The sequence below is a fragment of the Heterodontus francisci genome, chromosome 26 (genome assembly GCF_036365525.1).
Source record: "Heterodontus francisci isolate sHetFra1 chromosome 26, sHetFra1.hap1, whole genome shotgun sequence".
NCBI lineage: Eukaryota > Metazoa > Chordata > Chondrichthyes > Heterodontiformes > Heterodontidae > Heterodontus > Heterodontus francisci.
Window position 1 is genome coordinate 62,043,894 of NC_090396.1, and position 26,494 is coordinate 62,070,387.

A 26,494-nucleotide genomic window follows, 5' to 3' on the forward strand; every position below is an offset into this window, starting at 1 on the left:
GCTTTTATTTAAAGAAACACACTTCGCATGTTGTGCATCTCCAATCCATAATCCAAACTTTCAGAAATAAAAATAGAAAATGCTGGAAACACTCAGCAGGTCTGGCAGCCTCTGTGGAGACAGAAACAGAGTTACTGTTTCCAGTCAGTGACCTTTCATCAAAACTGTTCCGATGAAGGGTCACTGACCTGAAACGTTAACTCTGTTTCTCTCTCCACAGATGCTGCCTGACCTGCTGAGTATTTCCAGCATTTTCTGTTTTATTTCAGATTTCCAGCCTCTGCAGTATTTTGCTTTTGAACTACACTTTCAGCCTGCTCAGGTGGGCCCCAATTAATGCCCACCAGCTGAATACAATTAAACACCAATTGATATACAACAGGGGATAAATTATGACCAGGATATCAGGAAAAATACTCTATTCTTCGTTGTACAAATGTCATGGAATCTTTTATGTGCACCTGAGAGGGAAGATGAGGCCCCAGTTCATCACCTCTTCCGAAAGATGGCACCTCCAACAGTGGGTCACTCCCTTAGTACTGCATTGAACTGCAAGCCTAGATTATGGGATTTCATCTCTGGAATGGGTTCTGAACCCACACCCATCTGGCTCAAAATGTTATCAACTGAGCGAAGACTGGTACCTAAAAGGTTGGATTTCTAAAGGGTATGTCATGTCAAACAAACCTAATTTTTTTCACGTGGTAATTAATGTGCTAAAGGAGTAACTGTAGATGTTATTTCTATGGACTTCCAGAAGCTATTTGATAAGGCTCCATGTAAGATATTTAACAAAAATAAGAGCCTGTGGAATTGGAGACACCCAATTGACATGGATAGAGAATCGGTTAGCTAGGTAAGAAACAGTGAGTAGGGATAATGCATATATACTCTGATTAGCAGGATGTGACTAGTGGTGTCCTCAGGGATCTGTACTAGGGTTGCAGCTTTTCACTCTATTTATAAATGGCTCAGATGAAGAAATAGAGAAACATATAGGCAAGTTTGCAGACAACATCTAGTTAGGTGGCATAGTAACTAGGGTAAATAGGGTGGCACAGTGGTTAGCACCGCAGCCTCACAGCCCCAGCAACCCGGGTTCAGTGCTGGGTACTGCCTGTGTGGAGTTTGCAAGTTCTCCCTGTGACTGTGTGGGTTTCTGCCGGGTGCTCTGGTTTCCTCCCACAGCAGGTTGATAGATAAATTGGCCATTATAAATTGCCCCTATTGTAGGTAGGAGAATTGAGGGAAGTTGGGGATGTGGTAGGGAATATGGGATTAATGTAGGATTAGTATAAATGGGTGGTTGATGGTCGCACAGACTCGATGGGCCAAAGGGCCTGTTTCAGTGCTGTATCTCTAAATGGGAACAGAAAGTTACAAAGGTACATTGATAGATTAAGTGAGTAGACAAAATTGTGAGAGATGGAGTTCAATGTGGGGAAGTGTGATGTCCTTCACTTTGGACCCAAGAAATATAGGTCTGAGTATTTTCTAGATGGTGATGAGCTAGAAACTCCTAATAGCCACCTCTTCCAATACTCGCACTCATTGTTCCCCGTGCTCTTTGCTTCTCCAATACTGTACTCCTTGCTCCCTACTCCCTGATCTATTATCTGTAGTTGCTCTTTCAGCTCTATGTCTCTGCCCTCTGGAGCCCCTCAAGTCTCACCTTCTTGCCATGTCCCTTTATTTTAAAAAGGCACTTAAAATCTGCTCTTTTCGACCATACCATTCTTGCTCCAACTCACCGCGTTTCTCCATTTCAGCCTTGTTCGATGTCTGCCTTTTTTCTCTCTGCCCTGTAAAGACACCATTCAATATGAAGAGCATTATGGAAATGTATTGTTTTTGTTCAGAGGAGGCTCTGTGAAAGAAGCAAACGACTGGAGAAAGCAATGTAAAGAAGGGTTTATTTTAACAAAAATGTAGCTTTAAAGTAGGAACAGCCCCTGTAGTACAACACAGTCAAGACTATTATCTAGATATCTTGGCTTTACTTTATCATTTATCTTCATATTTAGATGTCTTTGTTGTCTAGTTACATCCCAGTGATGTTTCATAACATTTTTAGTCATTTGTGAAGTGACTTCCTTTAAGAAACACACTATAACAGCTGAAAAATATATATTGTGGTTATTCAATATAATAATAGCAACAAAGGATTTTTATTCCAATCACAAGTAAAGCTTAAATAACCCAGGAACTCTGAATTTCACTCATCATTGGATAAGAAAATGTTTCCATTACAAGCAGATGTAATGGGCCAACCGAGTTCTATAATTCAAATTTTGAGTTTCCAGGAAAACGGCCACAATTGCTACTCTAAATTATCTCTATTAAAACTGCAGCAGCTACACAATCCTGCAACATAAATATGGAATAAGACAAGCTAGCCCATCCAGTCAAGTTGAATTTTCGATCAAGAGACCCGAACTGGAAAACGTGACTTTACTGATATAGGGCCAGGATTTCCTCCTTCTCATTTTCCTTATGATGAAAGAAGCAGAGAAGAACCCCTGCAAATTTGTTTCTTTAGTGGAATAGTGGTGGTGTATCACGTTCTACCCTTTCTAACCAAGCTCAGTGGACAGGACACATCAGGAATAGAAGGATTTGCTGATAGTTACATGAAGAGGGATGGAAGGAGGCTCATGTAGAGCAGAAATGCCTGCATAAACCAGTTGGGCCAAATGCCCTGTTTCTGTGCCCTAAATTCTATGTAACTCTATATAACTCTAATGTTAATTCTAAGGGGAAGGGGCAGGAGACAAATACAGAAACAAAAATACAATATGGCAAAAGCAGAAATGTATGTTTTGTGTTCATTCCCACTGATACTCGCACAGAATTACGAATAATTAGTTCAAAGATGCATTGCTAAGAGAAAACTCAGAACTGCAGCATGCCAGTCTGATCAATCCTACCATATGTAAATATTAGTGTATGTTAACAATGGTGACAAAATAAATACAAAAAAATTCTGTTATAAAAGTGGCAATGGGATGCCTATTTCAAGTCCTCGAATTATAGGGAGTGATTTACACATCAGAGTGAATTTAAGCAATATATATGAAAAACAAGGGGGTGATTTCTATACTGCTGCAACTTGCACGTTAGATTTTACAGCAAAATATGCAGATGATAAAATATATATTGTTAAAATATAATAAAAAAGCTCTAAATGTAAAACACATAAAAAAGCATAATCACTAAAATGCCGTAGAATATACTGCTAACAAGGTGTTTTCTTTGGCTAACATAGGTATGTATATAGATACTGAAGTTCTTAAAACTTACACCTATTAAACCAACTTTTGGGGTGAGGAAAACAGAAAAATTATTGCTGTGCTCTTAGTTTCTTTAAAAAATAACTAAGGGCCATATTTTCCTCTTATAGAAAATGGTAATCACAAACGAAGACAGCAAGTGGATGACTTTGTTGCTAACCCAACTTGGATTATCAGGAATCGAAGGCAAGCTGCCAAACACAACACACCTGTATTATTGCTATTTACATAATTCTCAAGTGTCCAAACTATAACCTTTAACTATATAAATCAAAATGATGTCCTCACCAAGCTTGGGAGTGCAAGAGACTCATTCAAAATGACACAGCCACCACAGAGCGGCTGAGTTCCACTCTTGGTGCAGGTGGTAAGCTACCAGGTGTGAATCACACCTCCATCGACAGAAAGGAAAAGCGCCAACTGTCAGCTTATTGCTCGCAACGAAATTGTAAAAGGAACTCAAGTAAAACGCCCAATGCAGTGCTCAGAAAATGGAGTCCTCCATAGATTGTGAATTGCATACTAGAGAATGAGGGTGGGGTGAGAGGAGGCTTAGTCCACAAAAACCTACACTGGACGTAAAAATTAAGGTAGCAGGTTGACACTTAACATTAACAACTCGGTTACCAGCTTTGCAATAAAAAATATTTAGGAAGTCTGTAAGAAGTTCCAGTATTTGAAAAAGAACGCCAGGCATGAATATCACAATCAGTATGAAGAATAAGATATCAAACAGATGCTTTTAAATGTGAGTTGTTAAGAATGTCAATGAAATAAATGCAATGCTAAGTCAAATAAATGAATGCAATGCCAGATGGGACATTATCTTTTTTTAACATGATAAGTGTCCACCAATACAAGTGATTAATAGATCATGTGATGAAAAGACAATACCCAAATAGGGAACAGTGTTTAGGTGGTAATACTGTGCTATCTGCTATCTTCAGAGAAGAGGGAGAACTGAGCTTTTACAGGGCAAAAGCGGAAGAACATTTGTCTCAGTGCCAACTACCACCCCCATAGTTCCTGAAGTTAAAGCCTAGATACAGCCAGTAATCTGAATGGGTACGCCTGGTGCAAAGTATCAGCAGTCAGGGGCTCAAATCAGTGAACCACGAGAACACTCTGCACAATTCTCCAGCCAGCCCAGGATTTCTTAACATGTGTTAATAATTTCTTTATATGTTCTGAGTGCACATGCCGAAAATCAGTCTTGCATGCTCACTATTCAGTTAGAGGCAGAAGTCAGCACTGAATGAACCCAGGCCACTGGCAATGCAAGGTTTCCCTTCAGGCTAACTTTTGTAAATGCACTTTAGTGAGATACAGAATCAAAACAGAAGAGGAGTTTGGTATCTGCTCTGTTCTGTTATCATTCCACTGTTTACTCACATCTAATTCTTTTGTTACATTTTACAGGCAGAGGAAAATATGACCCTGAGAAATGCCTAGAATCTCTCAAACATGTTCTTCAGTGATAGATTTAGACATGAGGCTACCCCCATGTCACAGTATAGACTATTATAGGCTATTCCCATGCAGTATAAAGAGTGTCACGTCATCATTTGTACACATAATGCAAAGATGCTTACACAAGTGAAAGATGCAAATTTTTTGCCAACAAAATTGAACATCGTTGTTTCAGAAAGCAGCACTTTGCATTGAAAAATACGTTTGTTTTGGTTTGATTAATTTTGATTGTTTAGTGACCTGCATCTTAAGATTCTGCTGCAGGCTCTATGCTTTGAGCCTGCTCCGCAGAAAGCAGAAGTTAAATTCTGTACGAGTCCAAAAGACTAAGGGAACAGCAGTCTGAGTCTCGACACAGCACAACCTCAACCTGAAGGATAAACCATTCCTAAACATGTGTTACATTCCATCAGCAGATATTCTTCAGATGGTTTCAAAGTGGACTGTTTCATTTTTAAGTATTGTGACTGAATTAGATCACAGAAACAAACTGCAGTCTGATAAGAGACCACCCAAACCATTACCCATCTCCCTTTTACAAGTGAGGAACCTGGCTTCCTTTTCAATCTCAGCGAACGTGCCTTCATTGCTCTTTTGATGAAAATCTGTATCCCGCATCTCCCTGCTTGTAATTCAGGAGGCAGGAAAGCAATGCGGAGGTTGCCATAATCAAATTTACAAGGTGTTGCACTGGAAAGGTTATTGTCACCATCTGATTACTGTCTTATTACATAACTTCTACAATTTTTTATTCATTCATGAGATGTGGGCGTCGCAGTATTTATTGCCCATCCCCAATTGCCCTTGAGAAGGTGGTGGTGAGCCGTCGCCTTGAACTGCTGCAGTCCGTGTGGTGAAGGTACACCCAACAGTGCTGTTAGGGAGGAAGTTCCATGATTTTGACCCAATGACAATGAAGGAATGACGATATAGTTCCAAGTCAGGATGGCGTGCGACGTGGAGAGGAACTTGGAGGTGGGGGTACCACCTGCAGCCTTTGTCCATCAAGGTGGTAGAAGTCAGGGCTTTGGGAAATCTGTTCAGCGGAGTTCATAAAGACTATGAGGATATTGCTTAATGTGCATAGAGGACACGCAATGACAGTTCAGTCCCCATGCTGCCTTGTGTGGTTACCCTTTCACTGTGGCTTGACCTATAGCTACTAAGTCAAATACTTAAACCCAGTCGCATGGGGGTTTTTCTTCAAAAAACTATCCAATTCATTTTCAGTTGTGCCCCATCAAAAGGATTTTCCTCCCTCTAATCCACTGTCGCTTACAGGATAAAAAAAAAAAATATCAAGAAAGGCTTGAAGTTTCAGTTTTTGGTTTTCGTCATGAATGGTCGATAGAGAGACTTGTTTCACCACAGAGATTTTCCATATTGGGAGCTGACCTGTTTAAATCAAGTGAAAAAATTGGTTTTTAAGCCAGTTGGGATAGAAGGGGAAGAAAAAAGCTGACTTCATTTTACTAGAAGAGTGTTCTATAAAATAAAACATTCAAGTTAGTAACATGTTGCTATTTCCCACATGCTTGTTCAGAACAAACACTAGACTAGATAGCCAATATGGTTATAGTGAGAATATGACACATTCATATAAGCAAAAAGCACAAAATCCATGGGCTAAGCATTTCTCTGGTCTACATTTGTTTATTGAGGGTCATCAGTGCCTTTGTGAAGATTTCCTCTGTCACTAGGAAAAACGAGCATTCGAAAAGAACGGGTATACAATTTCACTCATTTTTGGCAGCAAAATCGCACAAGTCATCTACATCTGTATTTTGAATGAGAGGGGAAAATGTGGCCCTTTATCTTCACAAACCCATTTATGATATTTCTACACATGGCACACATTGCGGGTGGCACAGTGGCGCAGTGGTTAGCACCGCAGCCTCACAGCTCCAGGGACCCGGGTTCAATTCTGGGTACTGCCTGTGCAGAGTTTGCAAGTTCGCCCTGTGACTGTGTGGGTTTTCGCCGGGTGCTCCGGTTTCCTCCCACTGCCAAAGACTTGCAGGTGATAGGTAAATTGGCCATTGTAAATTGCCCCTAGTGTAGGTAGGTGGTGGGGAATATGGGATTACTGTAGGGTTAGTATAAATGGGTGGTTCTTGGTCAGCACAGACTCGGTGGCCCGAAGGGCCTGTTTCAGTGCTGTATCTCTAAATAAAAAAAACAGATAGTTATCCCTGTTGTGTAGGTAACAAAAAGTTTAATAAGCAGGTTTTTAAAAAAAATGCATATATTCTGAGGGTAGATTTTACGAATTTGCAACTGGCACGGAATCTCACACATCAGCAGCACAAATCCCAAGTTCCGGCGACAGGGCAGTGAATCCCTGTACAAACAAAGAACTTTCATCTGATGTTTGTGGTTTAATTTTTAACTGGGGCAGGGGGACGGAATTTGCAAGTATATTCTGGAAAATAGTCAAGTGGCCCAGTAGAAAACCAAGCCAACATAAATACAGGACCAAATGGAAGTGCTACAGTTGCAATTCAGAATATTAACTAAGCTGATTGTTCAGTCCAAAAAATACACTGAGTACTGATACTGAAATGTTCTTTTTTAAAAAAAGTCGATGTAAGTAGTTTGGTATCTACAATTATCTAAGTTCACTGTTCACTGCACCATGTGGGGTTGTTACGCACAATTTAAGAGCACTTCTAGGAATTTAAAAGAACCTGGAAGAGAACAGGATTAGAATACAAATTAAACAGCATGAGTTACTCAGTAAAAGTGGTAACACATTGCGACTTGTACTAACCCACTTCCCTTTATAGTGATGCCTGGCTCCTGCCTCCTGTTAGCCTGAACAAACGTGAAGTAGGAGCACCAGCAATTATGTGAATGCGTCTTTTTTATTTCTTCTTCTTTCTTGGGATGTGGGTGCCTCTGCAAGGCCAGCATTCATTGCCCATTCCTAACTGCCCTTGAAATCTGTGCTGCGTTTTAGCAGCAAAGAGCAGAAGGACATAATGTGCATTTATCTGGATTTTTGCCTGAAGATTTTGATCCACAAATGGACCACGGGAGTAGATTGAAAAGAGGACTGGGACAAATTGAAAACCTTTAATCGATTGCAGATTTTCCAAATATACTAGTTACAGTTAAATAATAAACAAACACATGACCTTAAGGAAAGGCAGGGAGGTTGGGGGGCCCCTCATATAGCATTCCAAAAGTTTCATGTAAAGCCTGGTTGTCCCTCACTTCAACGAGCAAATGCCCCACAGTTGTAACACATCGTTTTGTCACTATGGACCTAGGCTATTCATCTGAAAAAAAAGACAGGTGCCTCCATCAAATCCCCACCATGTGCTTGTTTAGGACCTGTCACTGGAAGCCAGCATAGTCCCTTTGCCCATTACAGGCCAGGTCCTAAACAAGCACATGGTGGGGATTTGATGGAGGCACCTGTCTTTTTTTTCAGATGAATAGCCTAGGTCCATAGTTTAGGCATCACTGGGGCTTTATTTTTATTTGTTCTTGGGATGTGGGCATCACTGGCAAGGCCAGCATTTATTGCCCATCCCTAACTGCCCTTGAGAAGGTGGTGCTGAGCTGCCTTCTTGAACCGCTGCAGTCCATCTGGTATAGGTATAACCACAGTACTGTTAGGGTGGGAGTTCCAGGATTTTGACCCAGCGACATTGAAGGAATGGTGATATAGTTCCAAGTCAGGATGGTGAGTGGCTTGGAGGGGAACTTGCAGGTGGTGGTGTTGCCATGCATCTGCTGCGCTTTGTTCTTCTAGGTGGTAGATGTTGTGGGTTTGAAAGGTGCTAAGGAGCCTTGATGCGTTGCTGCAGTGCATCCTGTAGATGGTACACACTGCTGCCACTGTGCGTCGGTGGTGAAGGGAGTGAATGTTGAAGGTGGTGGATGGGGTGCCAATCAAGTGGGCTGCTTTGCCCTGGATGGTGTTCAGCTTCTTGAATGTTGTTGGAGCAGCACCCATCCAGGCAAGTGGAGAGTATTCCATCACACTCCTAACTTGTGCCTTTATAGATGGTGGACAGGCTCTGGGAAGTCAGGAGGTGAGTTACTCGCTGCAGGATTCCCAATCTCTGATCTGCTCTTGTAGCCACAATAGTTATGTGGATGGTCCAGAATAGATAAGGTAAATTGTAATGAGATTAGGTGCTGCAGCTTGGGATTTAAAAGCCTGCAAGTTGCAGGAGGGGTAAGGAGTTCCACAGTTTTATATTCTTGGAGAGAACAAGTTAGTGCCTCAGCTGAAAAGAAGCAGCTGGCCCTCAAAGAGAAAAAAACAGCAAGGACAGGAGATATTTTTAGACCTCTATAGAAGATCTAGTCTAAAGTGTTGGATTACCAGCCCAAAGACATACCCAATAGTCTTCCTCCCCATCCAACACCAGCCCAAAGACATACCCAATAGTCTTCCTCCCCATCCAACACCAGCCCAAAGACATACCAAATAGTCTTCCCCCCCATCCAACACCAGCCCAAAGACATACCCAATAGTCTTCCCTCCCACCCAACACCAGCCCAAAGACATACCCAATAGTCTTCCCCCCCATCCAACACCAGCCCAAAGACATACCAAATAGTCTTCCCCCCCATCCAACACCAGCCCAAAGACATACCCAATAGTCTTCCCTCCCACCCAACACCAGCCCAAAGACATACCCAATAGTCTTCCCTCCCACCCAACACCAGCCTAAAGACATACCCAATCGACTTCCCTCCCACCCAACACCAGCCTAAAGACATACCCAATAGTCTTCCCTCCCACCCAACACCAGCCTAAAGACATACCCAATAGTCTTCCCCCCCACCCAACACCAGCCTAAAAACATATCCAATAGTCTTCCCCCCCACCCAACACCAGCCTAAAGACATACCCAACAGTCTTCCCTCCCACCCAACACCAGCCCAAAGACATATCCAATAGTCTTCCTCCCCCCCTCTCCTACCCAACACCAGCCCAAAGACATACCAAATAGTCTTTCCCTCAACACCAGCCCAAAGATATACCCAATACCCATCCCCCCACCAAAAACCAGCCTAAAGACATACCCAATAGCCTTCTCCCCCAACACCAGCACATTATCTTTGTTTCTCCTCTGGCCATCCCTCTGCATTGACCTTTGACACTTTGTCAATTAGTTCTACTTGGCTAACAACTTCATCTGCATGTTGCCTAGGCATCCCAAGGATAGCCACATACACAAACACACACACACACACAGATTCAAAGCCATACATTTCGTTGGTTGTTTCTCTGCAGCCATGCAAGTAGGTGTTAAAATGTCCGTCCATTGCTGCCCTCTTGTTGGGCCGGCTGCCTGCTGCCAGCTGTAAATACATCCTCTGCACGGAGAGTGGAGGCGTTACTGGAAAATGCCGACTGGTTAATGGTGACCCTCGGGATATAATGGTCATAGGGATTTTCTAACGGCTTGAAGAACAAAACAAAAGGAGTGAGGAAAAAATCTACAAATAAAGAAAAATTATGAATATACTGAGGTTACAGCGTAAGCACCCATAACGTGGGTGTGTAATGAAAATAAACATTTCTAAAACTATCGATCAGCTGTAAAATGCCAATATTAAACAATTGTCCGTGTGTAAATTAAGAAAGCCAACTGACATTACATGGTTTGCATTTTGGTACATATGTTGTAGAACTATAATTAAGAACGATTGTAGCATATATGTAGGAATGTTATCAGTCATTCCTCTGTATAACTGCAGAATTTAGTTCTAGGTTTTAAGGCGTCACTTTATGTTTACTTACTGAGAGGCCTCCAGTTGTCATTACTCAGGTATGAGACTGGGTAGTGAACAATCGCAGGCTACTGTGGGAGGAAGAGGTCACCAGAGTCAAAGGTCACCCTGCCCTCACCCAATGTCCAAACATGCTCATTTATAGCAGAGTTGGAACTCTGCCATTTTTTTCCCTCTCCATCCTCAGCCAGCCCCACTGCAGGTCTGGATTGTCCTCAAGTTTGCCTGTCATTGGCTGCACTCATGAAAACCAGGTCTACCGGCAACTTTAAAGGGACCTCTGCAGACGCAAACACCAAGGCAGGATTTTAAGACGTAGCTAACTGCGTGTTCCTTTTGACCCACATACAAAGAACACAGGCTGCTGCTGGGCATTGAACCCAACTCGCAACACCCCCAACCCCTGTCGTTACCTCCCAACCCGAATGCCCCCTTCCTCACTTACCTGAAGGCCGCTGTGACACCAGCAGATTTTCCATCGCGCATCCTCAGTGAGCTGCCTGTTGGTGTCGACATTTGGCCTGCTCGATGGAAATGAGGACCAATATTGGGTGCTCCTCTGGCTTCACCATTCAGCCCCAAGGAGTGATTCCTGCTCCCCACCCACCAAGCACCCAGCAAAGGAAGCACTCAGATTTCTCAGGCCAGCATATCCGATTGTAGCAGGAGTGGAGCTGTGCTTGTCACACTTGTAAACATGGCATCCAAGCTGTTCTGACCAAGTATCCTGTGTCAGGTCAGACCCCACTAATTGCTCACGCCTCCTTCTATTCCTTACCTCAGATGAACTAACCTTGTTTTAAAAAAACTTAAGAACGGATTTATTTTCAATCTGGTTACAATGGGTAGTAAAACAGACGACCTATACATTTTTATAGCAGTTTAAAAACTTATTTGATTTATAAAAATTCTTGCACCTAACCCAGTGTCGCCTATTTATTGTCCAATATCCGCTGATACTTTAAAAATATCTGTTACATTTCTTGTCCTTGAAATTAAAGGTGAAAATTTGGCAGGGCTTCCATGATCTAACAAAACGGAATACACATTTGCAACAATTGAAGCTTTTGCTATCAGGCATAAGCATCTCGTCCTCTGACAATTGCTGCAGTGTTTAATATCAGGTATAATCAGCAAGGTCAGAACCAATACCAGAGAACTATATCAAGAGAGGGGAATACCTGAGCTGGCCCGTGTTGTTAAGGTTTCCAAAATGAAAGTACTTGTTTGTTGAAATTGGACATCCGACATTAAGTCTTGGGGCGAGTTTATACTTCGCTTTTACAGTATCTCTTTGTTCCTTGCCAGCAGACTTTGGCAGGAGTGATGAAAGGGTGAAGGGTGCATAAGCAAGGCAAAGAAATAGCAGTGCAAATCGAGGAAAATAAAGCAAGCCTTCATCAAAATAATCAATAAATGTGCTGTTATCATTACACTATGTAAAAAGATCCAATTGCAGACATCTTGAGCTGAGTTCATCTGATTTTACACTGTCATGGAAAATAAACGGAGCTCCCAGCTGAGTCCATATGTTGATAACAGGCTTCTCAGCATTGTGCCTATTTTCTGCTCGGTAAAGTTTACTGCAACACATATCCAGGAGTCTGTTCTGCTGTGGATGACAAAGGCTATGCAATTAAAAATGTGTGACGCAGGTATGCGGCCATCCTTGAAAGGCTACGGTAGTAGTTCAGACGAAAATGTCAGAGTAGATAGTTTACATGGCCTTCCCTCACCTTAAAGATCCATCAAACCCAAGGTTGCATTAGGTTCGGCTGGTCAAGTAAGCACAGTAAATAAGCACTTATCCAAGGTCATGTAAACCCTTCCAGTTTAGAGCTGTGCTTCCAGCAGGGCACCTGACCAACATCTGCAAACTGCATTAACCATCCCACTGATGATATACATTTTCCTTTAAATGTCAGGAAAAAGAACAGTCACAAGTTTTTTACAAAAAGATGTTCTTTCCCTTGATAGAATTTTTAAGTTGGAGCACTACAACATTGACACTTTCAGAGACTTGTGGTTCTATAGCTGTCCATGTTCTTCCTTTTCACATGAGAATGCATTTAATACCATATAGCAAGACAGAGGTGCCTGTGTAATGTTACCATTTCAAAAATGGACTGTTTCATTTGCAGCTTTTTAAACAGTACCCCACCTCCAAAAACTTCCCTCCATTGTCCAGCTGTGTGGGACTGCACTTGCTTGGCTCCACTTTTATCTATTCAATTGTAGCCTGATCATCTCCATCAAGGGCTTCCCTTCACGATACCCCTTGATGACAACATCCAAAGACATGGGGAATAGCTTCCATGCGTATGCTGACAATATCCAGTTCCATCTTTATACCACCTCTCTAAACCCCTTCATTGCCTCAGCGTGGTAAGAACACTTGCCTGACTTTGGATAAGTTGCAATTGTCTCCAGTTAAACATTAAGACTGTAGCCATTGTCTTTGTCCCTCACCACACACACCATACCCTCACCAGCATCCTTCTCCTGGGTTATTGTCTCGCACTGAATCAAACTTTTTGCCATCTCTCTATTCAGCCTCAAGGTGAGAACAGGCCCGACATTCTCTTCACACCAAAGCTGCCTAGTTCCAACTCTGTATCATCCACCTCAACTCATCAGCTGCTGAAACCTCCCGTCACCTCCATTCTTAACCATTCCTGACCGCCATCCCATCTTTCATCCTCCATAAACTTCAGCTCATCCAAAATCCTCCTGCCTGTATCCTATCCTCCATCAAGTCTTGTTGACCAATGACCCATGTCCTTGCTGACCTATGTTGGCTTCTGGCTCCCAAAAGGCTCCAATTTAAAATTCTCATATTTAGATCCCTTCATTGCCATACCCCTCCCTATCTCCGGTCTTACAGCCATCCCCAAACTCTCCATTCCTCTGACCTTGCCTTTTCTGATCCCCTGCCTCCTTTAACCTCACTACTGCCTTCAGCCCTCTAGGCCCCAAACTGCTCACATTCCCTTCCTAAACCTTCTGACTCTCTTATCTCCCTCCCCTCCTTTAAAGCTCCTCCTTAAAACCACCTCTTTTAACCAAACTTTTGGTCAATCCTCCCAATATCATCTCTCATTATTCCTCTGTAAAGCACCTTGGGCTGCATTTCTATATAAATACAAGTAGTACTTGTTGTACACAGCACAATGGTCATTGAATGTCACTAAAGTGATTTTCTATAAATGAATAAAGCCAGCAAAATTAGCAGCAGTTTCTCCTTCCCCCAGCTGTTTCTTAAATGAAATGCTAAGTTATCAAAGAAAATTATACGTCAATGCAAACGTTTGTCATTAACTTCCTGTAGCAAACCTCTGCAAGGGTCAAAGTAGTGTCAGGTTGCATAGTTTAGTGTCTTGTTAAATATTTGAACTGCAACAAGTGTCCAGTGATGCCATGACTTGTGTTACTGATGCAATGAGCACAGCTAACAGACAGGATCATGCTCACGATTTCAGTCCCATGACAAGCTCACAATCTCATTTGGGAAGTGCTGAAAGCAGAGCAGAGGATGGGAAGAGGCACTCAGAGAGTAAGTTATCATTGTGTCAATATTCTACAGCTCCTGGCTCTTGGCTGAAGTGAAACTTAGTGAGAGGTGTGAGAACAGATTCTCTGGGTCCTTCCCCAGCTCAGTAAGTGACATCTTGATACAGAGGAGCCTAAAGAGAAATGCTAAATTGAAATTAAATTAAAGATCTTCACTGTAGTGGGGGGGGGGGAAAGAGATTCAGATGTTACTGACTTTCTTTTTCTTGTTCCATTTCTTGTGTTGAGACTGATTATGGTGGATGATGCTATTTATCGAGGCAGAAGAACAGTGCCTGTCTAAGAAGACTTTTGAGAAAAGGTAATGCTGCAATGTACCAACATCAGCTTCAAGGTTATAAGACAGCATCTCATCTTCCTACACACAATAGGTCAAACCTAATAATATGCATTCTGCAGCCAAGGTTTTTGACAAGTGCCAACAAACGATAAAGACACACAAGAGTACGGCAGACAAGAACAGCAGCTAGATGCCAGCAGCGCTAAAGAAGAAGGGGAAAGAAATAGCTGGGAAAAAAGACATAATTCTTGTGAACCATTGGGGTGGGTACATCACATCAGAAAGAACAGACTTTCACATCAGAAAGAACAGACTTTCACATCAAAAGCTAACACACACAGCTCTCTCCTACTGAAACAGATAATTAAAGTGAGCAATCAGACTCCGGCTGTGTTCAATTTCTCAGACAGGATTCCTGACATCACATAATCTCTCTCCAAATTTGTGTTTGTTGTATAAACTCACCTTGACAGATGCTATAAATATTTCAACGTATACAGATTTGTTCCTAATTTGGAAAAGTTTATTATGTATGCCCTAGTACTGTTTATCTGGTTTCAACATCAGACCTAGTTGTCTGAACCCACTTGTTGTCAAATGCAAATTATGGACTACAGTTGGTGCGCGATGTGATGTGTTAACAGTTTTATGGCGAGACCATCCCACCTCTAACCTTCTTTTTGACTGGCAAATCCAAAAATGTTCTTTGTAAGTTTATATCTAAACAGTGAGGTGAGATGCTACACTGCTTCCCTACTTTTCAGATCCAGATATTTTACAGTTGACCCATAGATTTTTAAAAAACTTTATTACTTTTAATGGCCTTTTTGCCACAAGCTCACACTTCATTGTCAATCAATAATTAATCAAACAGCATATTAAAAATTCATCTTTATTTTAAAAAGCACAATTGGTGGCTCAGAGGTGAAGTCTCCAACCCTGAACAAGGCCAACCAGGAAGATAGCAGGTGCAATCAGTGGGCAGTGGCAAGTTATGTGGGAGTGGATTGTCATCTGTACTGCCTGAACATAAAAGTACTGCCCAAGCGGTGAATAGAACAGAAAAGCTGGTAAAGAACAAACTTCCATTTCTATACCACCTCTCATGACCTCAGGACGTCCTAAAGTACTTTTACAGCCAATGAAGTAGTCACTGCAGTAATGTAGGAAATTCAGCAGCCAATATGTGCACAGTAAGCTCCCACAAACAGCAATAAGATAATGATCAAATAATACATTTTATTGATGCTTGAGGGATAGGTATTGGCCAGAACACTGGGGAGAACTCCCCTGTATTTCTTCTAAACAGTGCCAAGGGACCTTTTACATCCACCCAAGAGGGCAGGCGAGGGGGACCTTGGTTTAATGTCTCTTCCGATGGCAGCTCTGACAATGCAGCATTTATTAATCAGCAAAGTACTGCCTATTCTAGTTTCAACTGTATGCAGATCATGTAGTGGTAATTTTAACTAGAGTAGGCAGATTCAGAGTTGCTGTTTTTAGCAGCCATTTACTAATGTGCAGCACACTGCAAATTTAATCCAACACTAACTAATTCTGATATAATGTGAAGGCACAGAGTTTCTCTGTCTTTTCACATATGGACACTTAATGACTCACTCTAATTTCCTTTATGTGCTTTTTTAAAAGCAGGAATGCATTAAACATTCATATGTGAACTTTGCCAATGAGAGTTTCTACTCTCTTGCTGGTGTACTATTCCCTGGGTGTCCGCTGCCCTCTGGTACCAGAACCTATTATACCTTGGAGAGTCTGGACAGATAGGAGATTATTTAACTGTGGAGGCTAAATTCAACTAAGCTTAACCCGATTCTCACTCAACATTCATAAATGCACAAGTTCCAGCAGGTTTGTTTGTAGAATAATCAGGACCAGGACCCTGGATGCCTTTTCTTGCTTTTCTCTAGTCCAGAAGCTAAGAGTCCAATAATAATACCTGGTCTTATTTTCACATGCACATTTAGCCCAAAGACATTGGATATGATGAGTTCAAATGCCCCCTTTTGAACAAACTGTGCCCAGCAGCAGAAATTGGTGTCAGCGCTTGAAGCTGTACATCAGAGCACAGCGTGCCATCACAAGCATGGGCTATGGTGAGATGGAAGTAAAAGTAGTATGTCTTTTTGCGAGTCATAATTTCGATTTTCCTAGAACTGCTTTTAAAGCTCTCCAGCTATAGTCAGCAGTTCTCCATATACACTGACCATCGGGCTAATGATTAACATGTTAACAATTGTGTTTTCAGTACACAAATGCTGGTAAATCCGGTAGGACAATATCAATAATAAATTTAAAGGCCGTTTTGTGCAGAAAAAGCCTGTACTCGTATTTACCAGTCACACCTCTTTTGACCATTGCTATATGGCAATACATTATTTGTGCTTTACATCCAGACATATGAAAAGAAACCTTGTAGTTTTGATCCTCAAAATGCCAATAAATTAAGATAACTTACGTTGGTTTTGTTCATCAATGCCATCTCAGTTGGTTGATAGACGCTGTTCCGAAGCTGTCCATTGTAACCAGTGTAACCACTGTAAGGTGATGTGGGCTTGTTTGCTGGGAAAATAAGCAGACAGTCATATTTTCAAGAAAAAAAGCAATCGTCCACTTATTTTAAAAGTAATTTGGCTCTCAGCGAGTTTATCCCTCGAGTAATTTAACCATATAGGTCACAAGTTCTTAAACTGAATTCCAGATGTGTACTGAGTTAGCTAAATTCAGTCTGATGGGGGAGGGGGGGGTGGTGGTTAGGGGTGCTGCAATTGGCCCTGGTGTTCTTGAGTTAGGGTCAGGAAAACTGGTCAGGGTTTCTGCTTCTGATGGTTGTCTATTAACCCACGCAGGAGGTTAGGATCAGGGCCAGTTGTGATGCCCTCTGCTGTTTCATAGTGTGCTGGCATCCACTGCCAAAGCTTAGACATAAATAATGGCCACTTGGACCAGCAGCAGAGTGCATCCAACACTGTGTTTTTATTTGCTCCTAGGATATGTAACATTCTTAGGGCAACTAGGGATGGTCCGGCCAAGGTGGTGCTGGGCTTTCTTCTTAAACAACTGAGTGGCTTTCTAGGCCACTTCAGAGGGCAGTTAAAAGTCAACCACATTGGTGTGAGACTGAAGTCACATATAGGCCAGATGGTGCGAGGACAGCAGGATTCCTCCCCTGAAGGAAATCAGTGAGCTAGTTGAGTTTTTACAACGCACGACAGCAGAGCTTCATGTATATTTTATTGGCACCAGCTTTTTATTTCCAAATTTAAAAGAAATGAAAAATTCGCAAAAAGCCATGTTATTTGAATTTACATTCTCTCAATTAGTCCAGGGTTTAGGATGATCAGACCAATAACGTGCGTAAATAGGATAAAAAAGAAATGGGATTTAGAATTACCTCCTCGCTCTGGGTTAATCTTTTCTGGTTACCAGTGATTTAGTTTAAGGCATGGTTGGAACCTCCTGCTCTTTGATACAGGAGTCCAGCCCCTTGCTAAAGGGCAGAGAGGTAGAAAGAGACAGTGAGAAAAACTCAGGTGAGAAATGCTTTGTATCTGGCCACACTTAAGGTCATGATGTCTACAACTATCTATATTCCTTCATGGCACAAAAACCCCAAAAGTAAAGGCAGTCAACCGTGGATAACAAAGAAAGTTAAGGATTGTTTAAGATTAAAAGAAAAGGCCTATAAAGTTGCCAGAAATAGTAATAAACCTGAGGATTGGGAGGATTTTAAAATACAGCAAAGGAGGATGAAGAAACTGATAAAGGGAAAATAGAATATGAATGTAAGCTAGTACAAAATATAAAAACTGACTGTAAAAGCTTCGACAGGTACGTAAAAAGGAAACATTTGGCTAAGACAAATGTGGGTCCATTACAGGCAGAGTCAGAAGAATTTATAATGGGGAATAAAGAAATGACAGAGAAGCTAAATGATTATTTTGTGTCTGTCTTCACTGAAGAAGATGCAAGAAATCTGACAGAATTAGAGATCCAAGGGATTAGGGAGATTGAGGAATTGAAGGAAATTAGTATCAGTAAGAAGGTTGTATTGGAGAAATTAATGGGGCTGAAGGTTGATAAGTTCCCAGGACCTGATATTCTACATCCCAGAGTGTTGAAAGAGGTAGCTATGGAGATAGTGGATACATTGATGATCATCTCCCAAATTCTATAGATTCTGGAGCGATTCCTGCAGATTGGAAGGTCGCAAATGTCACCCCATTATTTAAGAAGGGAGGGAGAAAGAAAACAGAGAATTACAGACCTCTTAGCCTTACATAAGTCATTGGGAAAATGCTAGAATCTATTCTAAAGGATGTGATAAATGGACACTTGGATAATAATGATCTGATTGGGCATAGTCAACATGGATTTATGAATGGGAAATCATGTTTGGGTGGAGTTTTTTTGGGATGTTACTAACAGAATTGATAAAGGTGAGTCAGCGGACGTAGTATACTTGGATTTTCAGAAGGCTTTTGATCAACTCCCCCACAGGAGTTGGTTAGCAAAATTAAAGCACGTGGGATAGGAGGTAATATACTGGCATGGATTAAGGATTGGTTAACAGGCAGAAAGCAAACAGTAGGAAAAAACGGGTCATTCTCGCGGTGACAGGCTGAGATTAGTGGGGTACTGCAGGGATCAGTATTTGGGCCCCAGCTGTTCACAATATATATCAATGATTTGGATGTGGGGACCAAATGTAATATTTCCAAGTTCGCGGATGACACAAAACTAGGTAGGAATGCGTGTTGTGAGGAAGATGCAAAGTGGCTTCAAGGGGATTTTGACAGACTTAGTGAGTGGACAAGAACATGGTAGATGAAATATAATGTGAAAAAACGTGAGGTTATCCACTTTAGCAGGAGGAACTGATGTGCAGAGTATTTCTTAAATGGTAAGAGATTAGAAAGTGTAGATATACAAAAGGGACCTGGGTGTCCTCGTCAATAAATCACTGAAAGCTAACAGCAATTAGGAAGGCTAATGGTATGTTAGCCTTTATCGCAAGGGGATTTGAGTACAGGAGTAGTAAAGTCTTCCTTCAATTGTATAGAACCTTGGTTAGACCTCACCTGGAGTACTGTGTGCTGTTTTAGTCCCCTTACCTTCGGAAGGATATTATTGCCATAGAGGGAGTGCAATGAAGGTTCACTAGACTTGTTCCCGGGATGGCGGGACTGTCCTATGAAGAGAGATTGGGGAAACTGGGCCTGTATTCTCTAGAGTTTCGAAGAATGAGAGGTGATCGCATTGAAACCTACAAAATACTTAAAGGGATAGACAGGGTAGATGCAGCAAAGATGTTTCCCCTGGTTAGGGAGTCTAGAAATAGGGGACACATTTCAAAATAAGGGGGAAGCCACTTAGGACAGAGATGAGGAGAAATTTCTTTACTCAGAGGGTTGTGAATCTTTGGAATTCTCTACCCCAAAGGACTATGGAAGCTCAGTCATTGAGTATGTTTAAAGCAGAGATTGACAGATTTCTAAATACAAATGACATAAAGGGATACGAGGATAGTGTAGGGAAAAAGGAATTGAAGTGGATGATTGGATGATCAGCCATGATCAAATTGAATGGCGGGGCAGGATTAATGGCCTACTCTTGCTCCTATGTTTCTACTCTCATTTCCACAGGTTCTATTTACCCTGCCCCCACCGTTATAACGGGTGATAATAATTTCAGCATTAATAACTGCCTAAAACCATCCAACCAGATGAAAATCCTAATTTTTTTTTTATAGATTATTTGTTTTCTCATGTTCCCTTTATGTTAAATTGCTTCCTCCATAATTTTACAGACTGCAGAGTAGAAGGCCTGAGCTCTGTCCTCTTTTATAACAATACCCCTAAAACTGACCATCATGGGGCATCATTCCCAAAGGGTGAAGCAGACGTCTAGTCGACCTCTCTTTTTAAGATGGAACACTTTGCTCAGTCTTGCAGCCCTGTGAAGAACACATCCAACTGAGCGCAAGCAAGTTTGAGTGACTGGCAACTCTGGGACGTGAGCTTGTGAACTTCTGGTTGGGAAAGAGATCTTCAATAATCTGAGACAGCAAACTCCAAATTATTGACTTTAAAAAGAAAAAAAATTATAAGAATGATTTTTTTTTTTAAATGTTACTTCAATTTTGGAAGATTTCAGGAATCTCATTTTTCTGACCTGTCCATTGTGAGATGTCCATGTAATCTGTTCCCTCTTGGCCTTGGAGAAATTGCAAGGTTCAGGGCACAGCAGAAGCTTCATTTTGTAAAAACTATAATGCAAACTTCTGCAATATAGCTCTCTGTTTTTAATGCTGGTGCTCATCGTACTGCTGCACTCTGCTTACTGACTGGCGAATTGTCTTGGCTACTCAATTAACTGCAGCAGCATTGTTAAATAAAATATTTTCCAAATGCTAGTGCAATTACAGTGAACTACATGCAGCAATGATGACTGATATTTCTGCTGCTAAAATGAGGTGAAGCCACATAAGACTGCCTGGCAATCAAACCAATCGCCTGCTACAGCTGAAAGAAGTTTGGTTAATTCATACTAGGCTACTTGGTGCAGAGTTCCAATAGAGACAACCCCAGCTCAGATGGTCAACTAAAGAAAAATGGTATCTACACCTTGAACTTTGAAGGACTCAGAACAAAATTCTCTAACCTGCATTGGGTTCATCCATTGAAAAGGCCTTGTTTTCGATGTACATGTGTTGAGCTTGCTGCTCCTTTAAGATGGTCTCGTAGCCCACTCCTCTCGTTGGATACACCTCTTCAACATAATTCTGCTCCATACTAGCTTTGGTCAGGTGGCAGATCTCGGGGATGGTGTAAATAAAGACAAACACCCAGGCATTGGCGACCAATGCAATTGACAGTGTTGGATCATTCCAGGTTTGGTTTCCGACCTTCTCATTCCCATAAATATACATCACAATCCATACAATCCAGATGGCAATGGAGAAGCCAACTGTGACAAGGATAAATATGCCATGTTTCTTCCAGTGTTTAAAATGACCCCATTGAGTGGACACAGCAAGACCAAATGTAACTACGATCAGAAGCATAACGTAAATTAAAGCCATGGCAAAGTCCATATTAGCAATATTGCAAGGATCTCCAAGCGGTGCAGAACTGGTGCCATTATACCTTACAATGGTGATTATTAACCATTCAGTATTTATTATCACTTCCACAAGGGTGAGAGAAAGTGCCAGGGTAAAGATGTGCCAAGCTTTAGGACCATTGTTTTTCCTTACAAGCAAATTAACTCTGAAAGAGTGTGCCAACAAGCAGGAAAAGCAGATTGCAAAAAGAACCCCAAACAGGAACCTTCTGGACGCACAGGTTGCAAAATCCCTATTGATAATGAAATCAAAAACCAGGCAAAAGAGCCCGAACGTGCCAAAAAGGAAAAAAAGCTGAATTCCGATTGTGCTCTTCTTTTTGCCATCTTGAATAAAGGGAATGCTCGCTACTAAAACCAACGTGAGCACAAAACAACTTAGAATGCCAGCACTGGCTAGAGCTTGTAACACAATCCCCCACACAGCTGATAAATCACAGAGGTTGAAATACAATGAGTCAAGGCTAGCAGCACAACCCGCTGGAACAGCAGCTGCAGTCACAGGGAGGAGATTGATCCACAAAGGGAACTGCATTGTGCTCGGCCTCATCTTCCAATCAAGTTGGCCGATCTGAAAATGGATTTCGTCACGTACCTAGAAAAGGAAAGAGCACGGAGTATAGGTTATCAAATTACACTGCACTCTGTCATCAATAGATGACTGGATTGGGTCTAAAGTAGTAAGAAGTGAACAGGGTTGAACTGTTTAGAGTGACTATGAACATTTTTGCCAATCTTAAAATAAAACAGATCATGACAATTTAAATTCTAACCAGGTATTGGGATAAAACAATTTATTGCACACTTAGGAATGTTTTCTCATTATTTTTAAAATAGATATTTGCCAAGTCAGATTTTTTAAAATAAAAGTACTCTTGTACTACAAATTCCCTGTACAAAAGTCTTCATGCATACATGAACACAATTATGTTACCAAAGGAGTAGGCTGCCAGTCTTTCTTTCCCCTGCTTATTCCCCTGGCATATTTCCTCAGCCCTTTTCTGAGGGTGCTGAGTCACACAGGACTACATTTGCATGGGCAATAATGTCCTTTGGTGTCTACCTAACCCAAATGACCAGTCCAGATCTAATGGATAAAATGTTAATCTGAAATTCCACAGAAATTTGAGCTGACCGTAGTAATGCTCAAATGCTGAGTGTCCAAAGTAAATGTTATCGTTCAGTAATTTACAAACTTAAACAAAAATTGAAAAGCACTTTGCGAAAGGACAGCACATCTTCAGTATTAGCAAGGAACCCAACTGAGGAAAACCTTCTCTACCACATCCTGCTGCTGGGACTTGAAATTAAAGCTTGATCATTAGAATCTCAAATAATGAAAACAAAAACAAATGTACATATATTTATAGAGCAGGTCCCAGTCTGTTATTTACACATGAGGGTTGCTCGATTTCACAGTCACTTAAGAACACAGTGTTGTGTGTAACCGTAGTTACAGTCTCCTAGTGAGTAAAAAAATTCCCCTCCCAAGTGACCATCTCCAGGTCAACCAGCAGCTTCAGTGATTTCTGTCACAATTGCCCATGCAATATGGTACTCTGAAGGCTAAGATTTGTGCTGCCCATTTCATCTAATTGGTTCTAAAATCTGGAAGTGAACGTGTGGAAAAACATTAGAATCATAGAGTAGATCTCGACTTTGTGATAGCTGGCAGCCCATTTTATGCCTCAATGAAGTCAAGGGAAATAAAAAGCATGAGGGATGTAAAACCGACTGCCAACCTGTTTTACAGGATCGCTCAAAGTCAAGATCTACCCTGTAGAATCTTACAGCACAGAAAGCAGCCATTTGGCCCATTGTTCCTGTGAAAGAGCTAATTCATTCCACTCCATTGCGCTTTCCCCATAGCCCTGTAATATTTTCCCCCTTTTAAGTATATGTCCAATTCCCTTCATTGAGAACTTAGATTTGCAAGCTGCCTGTTCATTGCCAATAGGGAGTAATACAAATCTTAATATCACTACTTATTAACAGATTAGACCACAGCAGTCCCCTATACTCTGTGCCCATTCGCTTTGGCATTTTAACAGATACCACATAAAAACAGAGGATGGTAAGAAATATTTATACTTCTGTATATTGTACAGATATGCTGAAGGGTGTCCTAATGCATAACACACAGTTGAATTGTGCCGAACATCTTGTTCTTCAGCTTTCAGTTAGTTACAGAAGCTGAACTCTTGTGTTACTATCTAGTACAAAGCAGACTGCATCTTGTCCTACACTTTTAGAACAGTTTTTTTGTTGATCAATGAAAAAAGCAAAATGTGGCATACAATGAACAAAAAAAAAGTCAGATTTAATGAAATTTACTTTTGCCCAGAATGATAACATATTAGACAAAGTAAAAACTTAATCTAAACCAAAATCAGCAGTAAGCGCATAAAAAAATGGACTCAATACTCCAGAAGTAGGAAGAGAAAAATAACATATCTAGGTGCTTATCCATGACCTTTATCCAGTATTCATTATCGATTGAAAGATGTGCATATGTAAACTGTGAAGAACAGGGTCAGACTTTGCTATGCTTTCCCAATAGTTGGATAACTTGCTCAGTGTCCAGTTTTGGAGGTGAGGAATCAACTGTTTGGGGGAAGGTACTTTCTGAAAAGTGTTAGCCTAGCACACCAGTGGTACCCTTGCTTCAGAGTTTGAAAGTTTTGGGTTCGGGATCAGTGTGTGACTTCAGCACATAATCATGACTTACTCCTTAGTGGAGTGCTAAGGGAATACTACAGGTAAGATGTTAAACTAAAGCTCTGTCTGCCTGTTCAAATAGCTGTAAAAACTCTCATCCTATTGAAGAGGAACAGGAACTTCTCCCAGTGACCTGGTCACCGTGCAAAGGTCAATCAACATTACAAAACACTACTTGGGCATTTATCTCACTGGTGTTTGGACATTCCTGTGCGCAAATTGGCTTCCACGTTTGCCTGCAAAGGAATCACCAACAAACTTCACAAGTAATTTACTGACTGAAACACTTTGGGATGTCCTGATAATATTAAATGCACAACAGAAATGTAAATTCTTTCTAGTTTCGAAGAGTTAGTCCATTGTATGCACAGCCAAGCTATACCTAACAACAACTTATATTTACATGGCACCTTTAAACTAATAAAATGTCCCAAGGCACTTCACAGGAGCATCATAAAGCAATATTTGACACCAAAACATATGAAGAGATATTAGGGCAGATGACCAAAAGCTTAGACAGAGGTAGATTTTAAGAAGTGTCTTAAAGGAGGAAAGAGATGTAGAGAGGTGTAGGGAGAGAATTCCAAAGCTTAGGGCCTTGGCAGCCGAAGGCACGGCCCTAATGGTGTAGTGATTAAAATCGAGGATGCTCAAGAGGGCAGAATTAGGAGTGCAGATATCTCAGAGGATTGTGGGGCTGGAGGAGATTACAGAGGTAGGGAGGGGAGAACGGCAAGATGAAAAGGGAATTACAATTCGCTAGAAGTAGCCAGGAGGGAGAATCTTTCTGCTTTGAAAAATGATATTGCCATCTCATTGGGACCACTGAACACCATTCCTGATCTGAGAAAGTTACACTGCCAATGGAAGCACCACGAAACAGCAGGGAAAGTGGAGAACAGGTTGGGTAAAGTAGAAACTTACTCTACATGATTTAAAGACCGAGTTTAGAATTCAGGTTGGCTATGCAGTCCTCAAGTGTTGAGCCACTCTGAGTGCTCTCTGCGCCTCTGTACAGCAGAGACAATACTGAACTGTGTGTATTCAATCACTAGCGGAAAAAAGGTACATTCAGTCTCACAAAAAGAATCAAAGGTTTCACTTTCAAAACTCCGAACATGCTTTATTTTTAAAAGCGCATGCATTATACTGCTGCACCTTGTTCCTCCCGCCTTAAGGACCTGGTAATTCCTGTGAATCATTGACAAAATTGCAATTTGTGATATTAATGCAATCTCTAAATTTACACCAGATATTCGTGCTGGGGGGGTTGCTTGTTGCAGCGATTGTTGAAACTGTTTCTGCAAAAACACACACACAGTGAGCCTGTGCCCGGGTTCTTACCTCCGCTTGTCCCACCGCCCCAGGAGCAGCAGCCGACCCGCACGGCGCCTTCCTTCCAAAAGAAAACAAGGCAAAGTCTTAATGAGAAACTGGGAGCCTACAACAAAACAAAGTCCTGCTCCAATGCACGCACTTGTTTCAATGCACTCTCGGTGTTTTTGTGATGATTGTAAAGGGATAGATATTCGTCCTGTTAATATTGCAGCGGAAAGCAGCTTTTGAAGACTTTAGGTAATGCAGAGACACACACAATGAATAACTGACTCTCCCACTTTCTACCTCCAGCTGAGCCCGTACATTGACATCACCATGACGTATGCTTGGTATCCAGCTCAGTCCCTGTTTTCAAACAACCTTTCTTACAGAGGAGCTGATGGCTTCTTTCAGCCACATTTTCCTGGGTCTGGGTCACTCTTGAGCAATTTGCCATCTGCTACTTTTAAAGAACATTGGTTTTAGTTTAAGAGCTCTGTACCATTCTGCAAGTGAAACATGCCTAGGATCAGCTTGAGCACTTGATTTAGGAGTACCTGTTCAGAACTTTCTCTTTAGTTTAAGTTATATGCAGAGACAGGTGACATTCTATTCTCAGATTTTCTCCACCCTCCCGACTTTCCCTGAAGATTTTGTCCCCTTGCTGAGCTTTGGATTCATTGAGTCTGGTTGTCCTAACATACCTTGCCCAACTGACCATCGTTCAGTAAGTCGGCTATTGGGACTGTAGGAAACATTACAGCCCAGCCTTGTCCTGTCATTGCCTGACTTCCACACACACGTAATCCCAGCGGGGATACTAATGGATATCACTGGATACTAATGAGGAATGGGAACCCCCGTCATTCTCTCCTCCAACACCAGGGGAGCTAAAGACCATTGTAGCACACCAATTGAGATCATTCATTCAAAAAATATGGACATCTCT

The 26,494-nt window shown here is 41.5% G+C and overlaps 2 protein-coding genes across 5 annotated transcripts in view; one reads left to right on the top strand and one right to left on the bottom strand.

Annotated features, from left to right (window-relative positions):
* Positions 1-1,896: 1,896 nt before the first annotated feature.
* Positions 1,897-25,854, bottom strand: LOC137384398 (G-protein coupled receptor family C group 5 member C-like). 4 transcript variants are annotated; one of them, XM_068058378.1, is made up of 5 exons: positions 25,573-25,849; positions 21,049-22,105; positions 16,844-16,947; positions 9,994-10,188; positions 1,897-6,155 (listed from the first exon to the last, which is right to left on the bottom strand). In XM_068058378.1, exons 2-4 carry the CDS (start codon positions 22,058-22,060, stop codon positions 10,033-10,035), a joined length of 1,272 nt encoding a protein of 423 aa, XP_067914479.1. In that variant the 5' UTR covers positions 22,061-22,105; positions 25,573-25,849; the 3' UTR covers positions 1,897-6,155; positions 9,994-10,032. The 4 variants fall into 4 exon arrangements, 2 of the variants coding, with proteins under 2 accessions (XP_067914479.1, XP_067914480.1); XR_010977581.1 differs by lacking the exon at positions 1,897-6,155 and adding an exon at positions 11,699-12,129 and having other exon boundaries at positions 10,104-10,188; positions 25,573-25,854; XR_010977582.1 differs by lacking the exons at positions 1,897-6,155; positions 9,994-10,188 and adding exons at positions 10,209-10,223; positions 11,699-12,129 and having other exon boundaries at positions 25,573-25,854.
* Positions 24,975-26,494, top strand: part of LOC137384397 (BTB/POZ domain-containing protein 17-like) — a 204,725-nt gene continuing 203,205 nt past the window's right edge. Inside the window, exon 1 of the mRNA XM_068058376.1 lies at positions 24,975-25,130. The gene's annotated coding sequence lies outside the window, so the exon portion shown is untranslated. The remainder of the gene's footprint in view (positions 25,131-26,494) is intronic.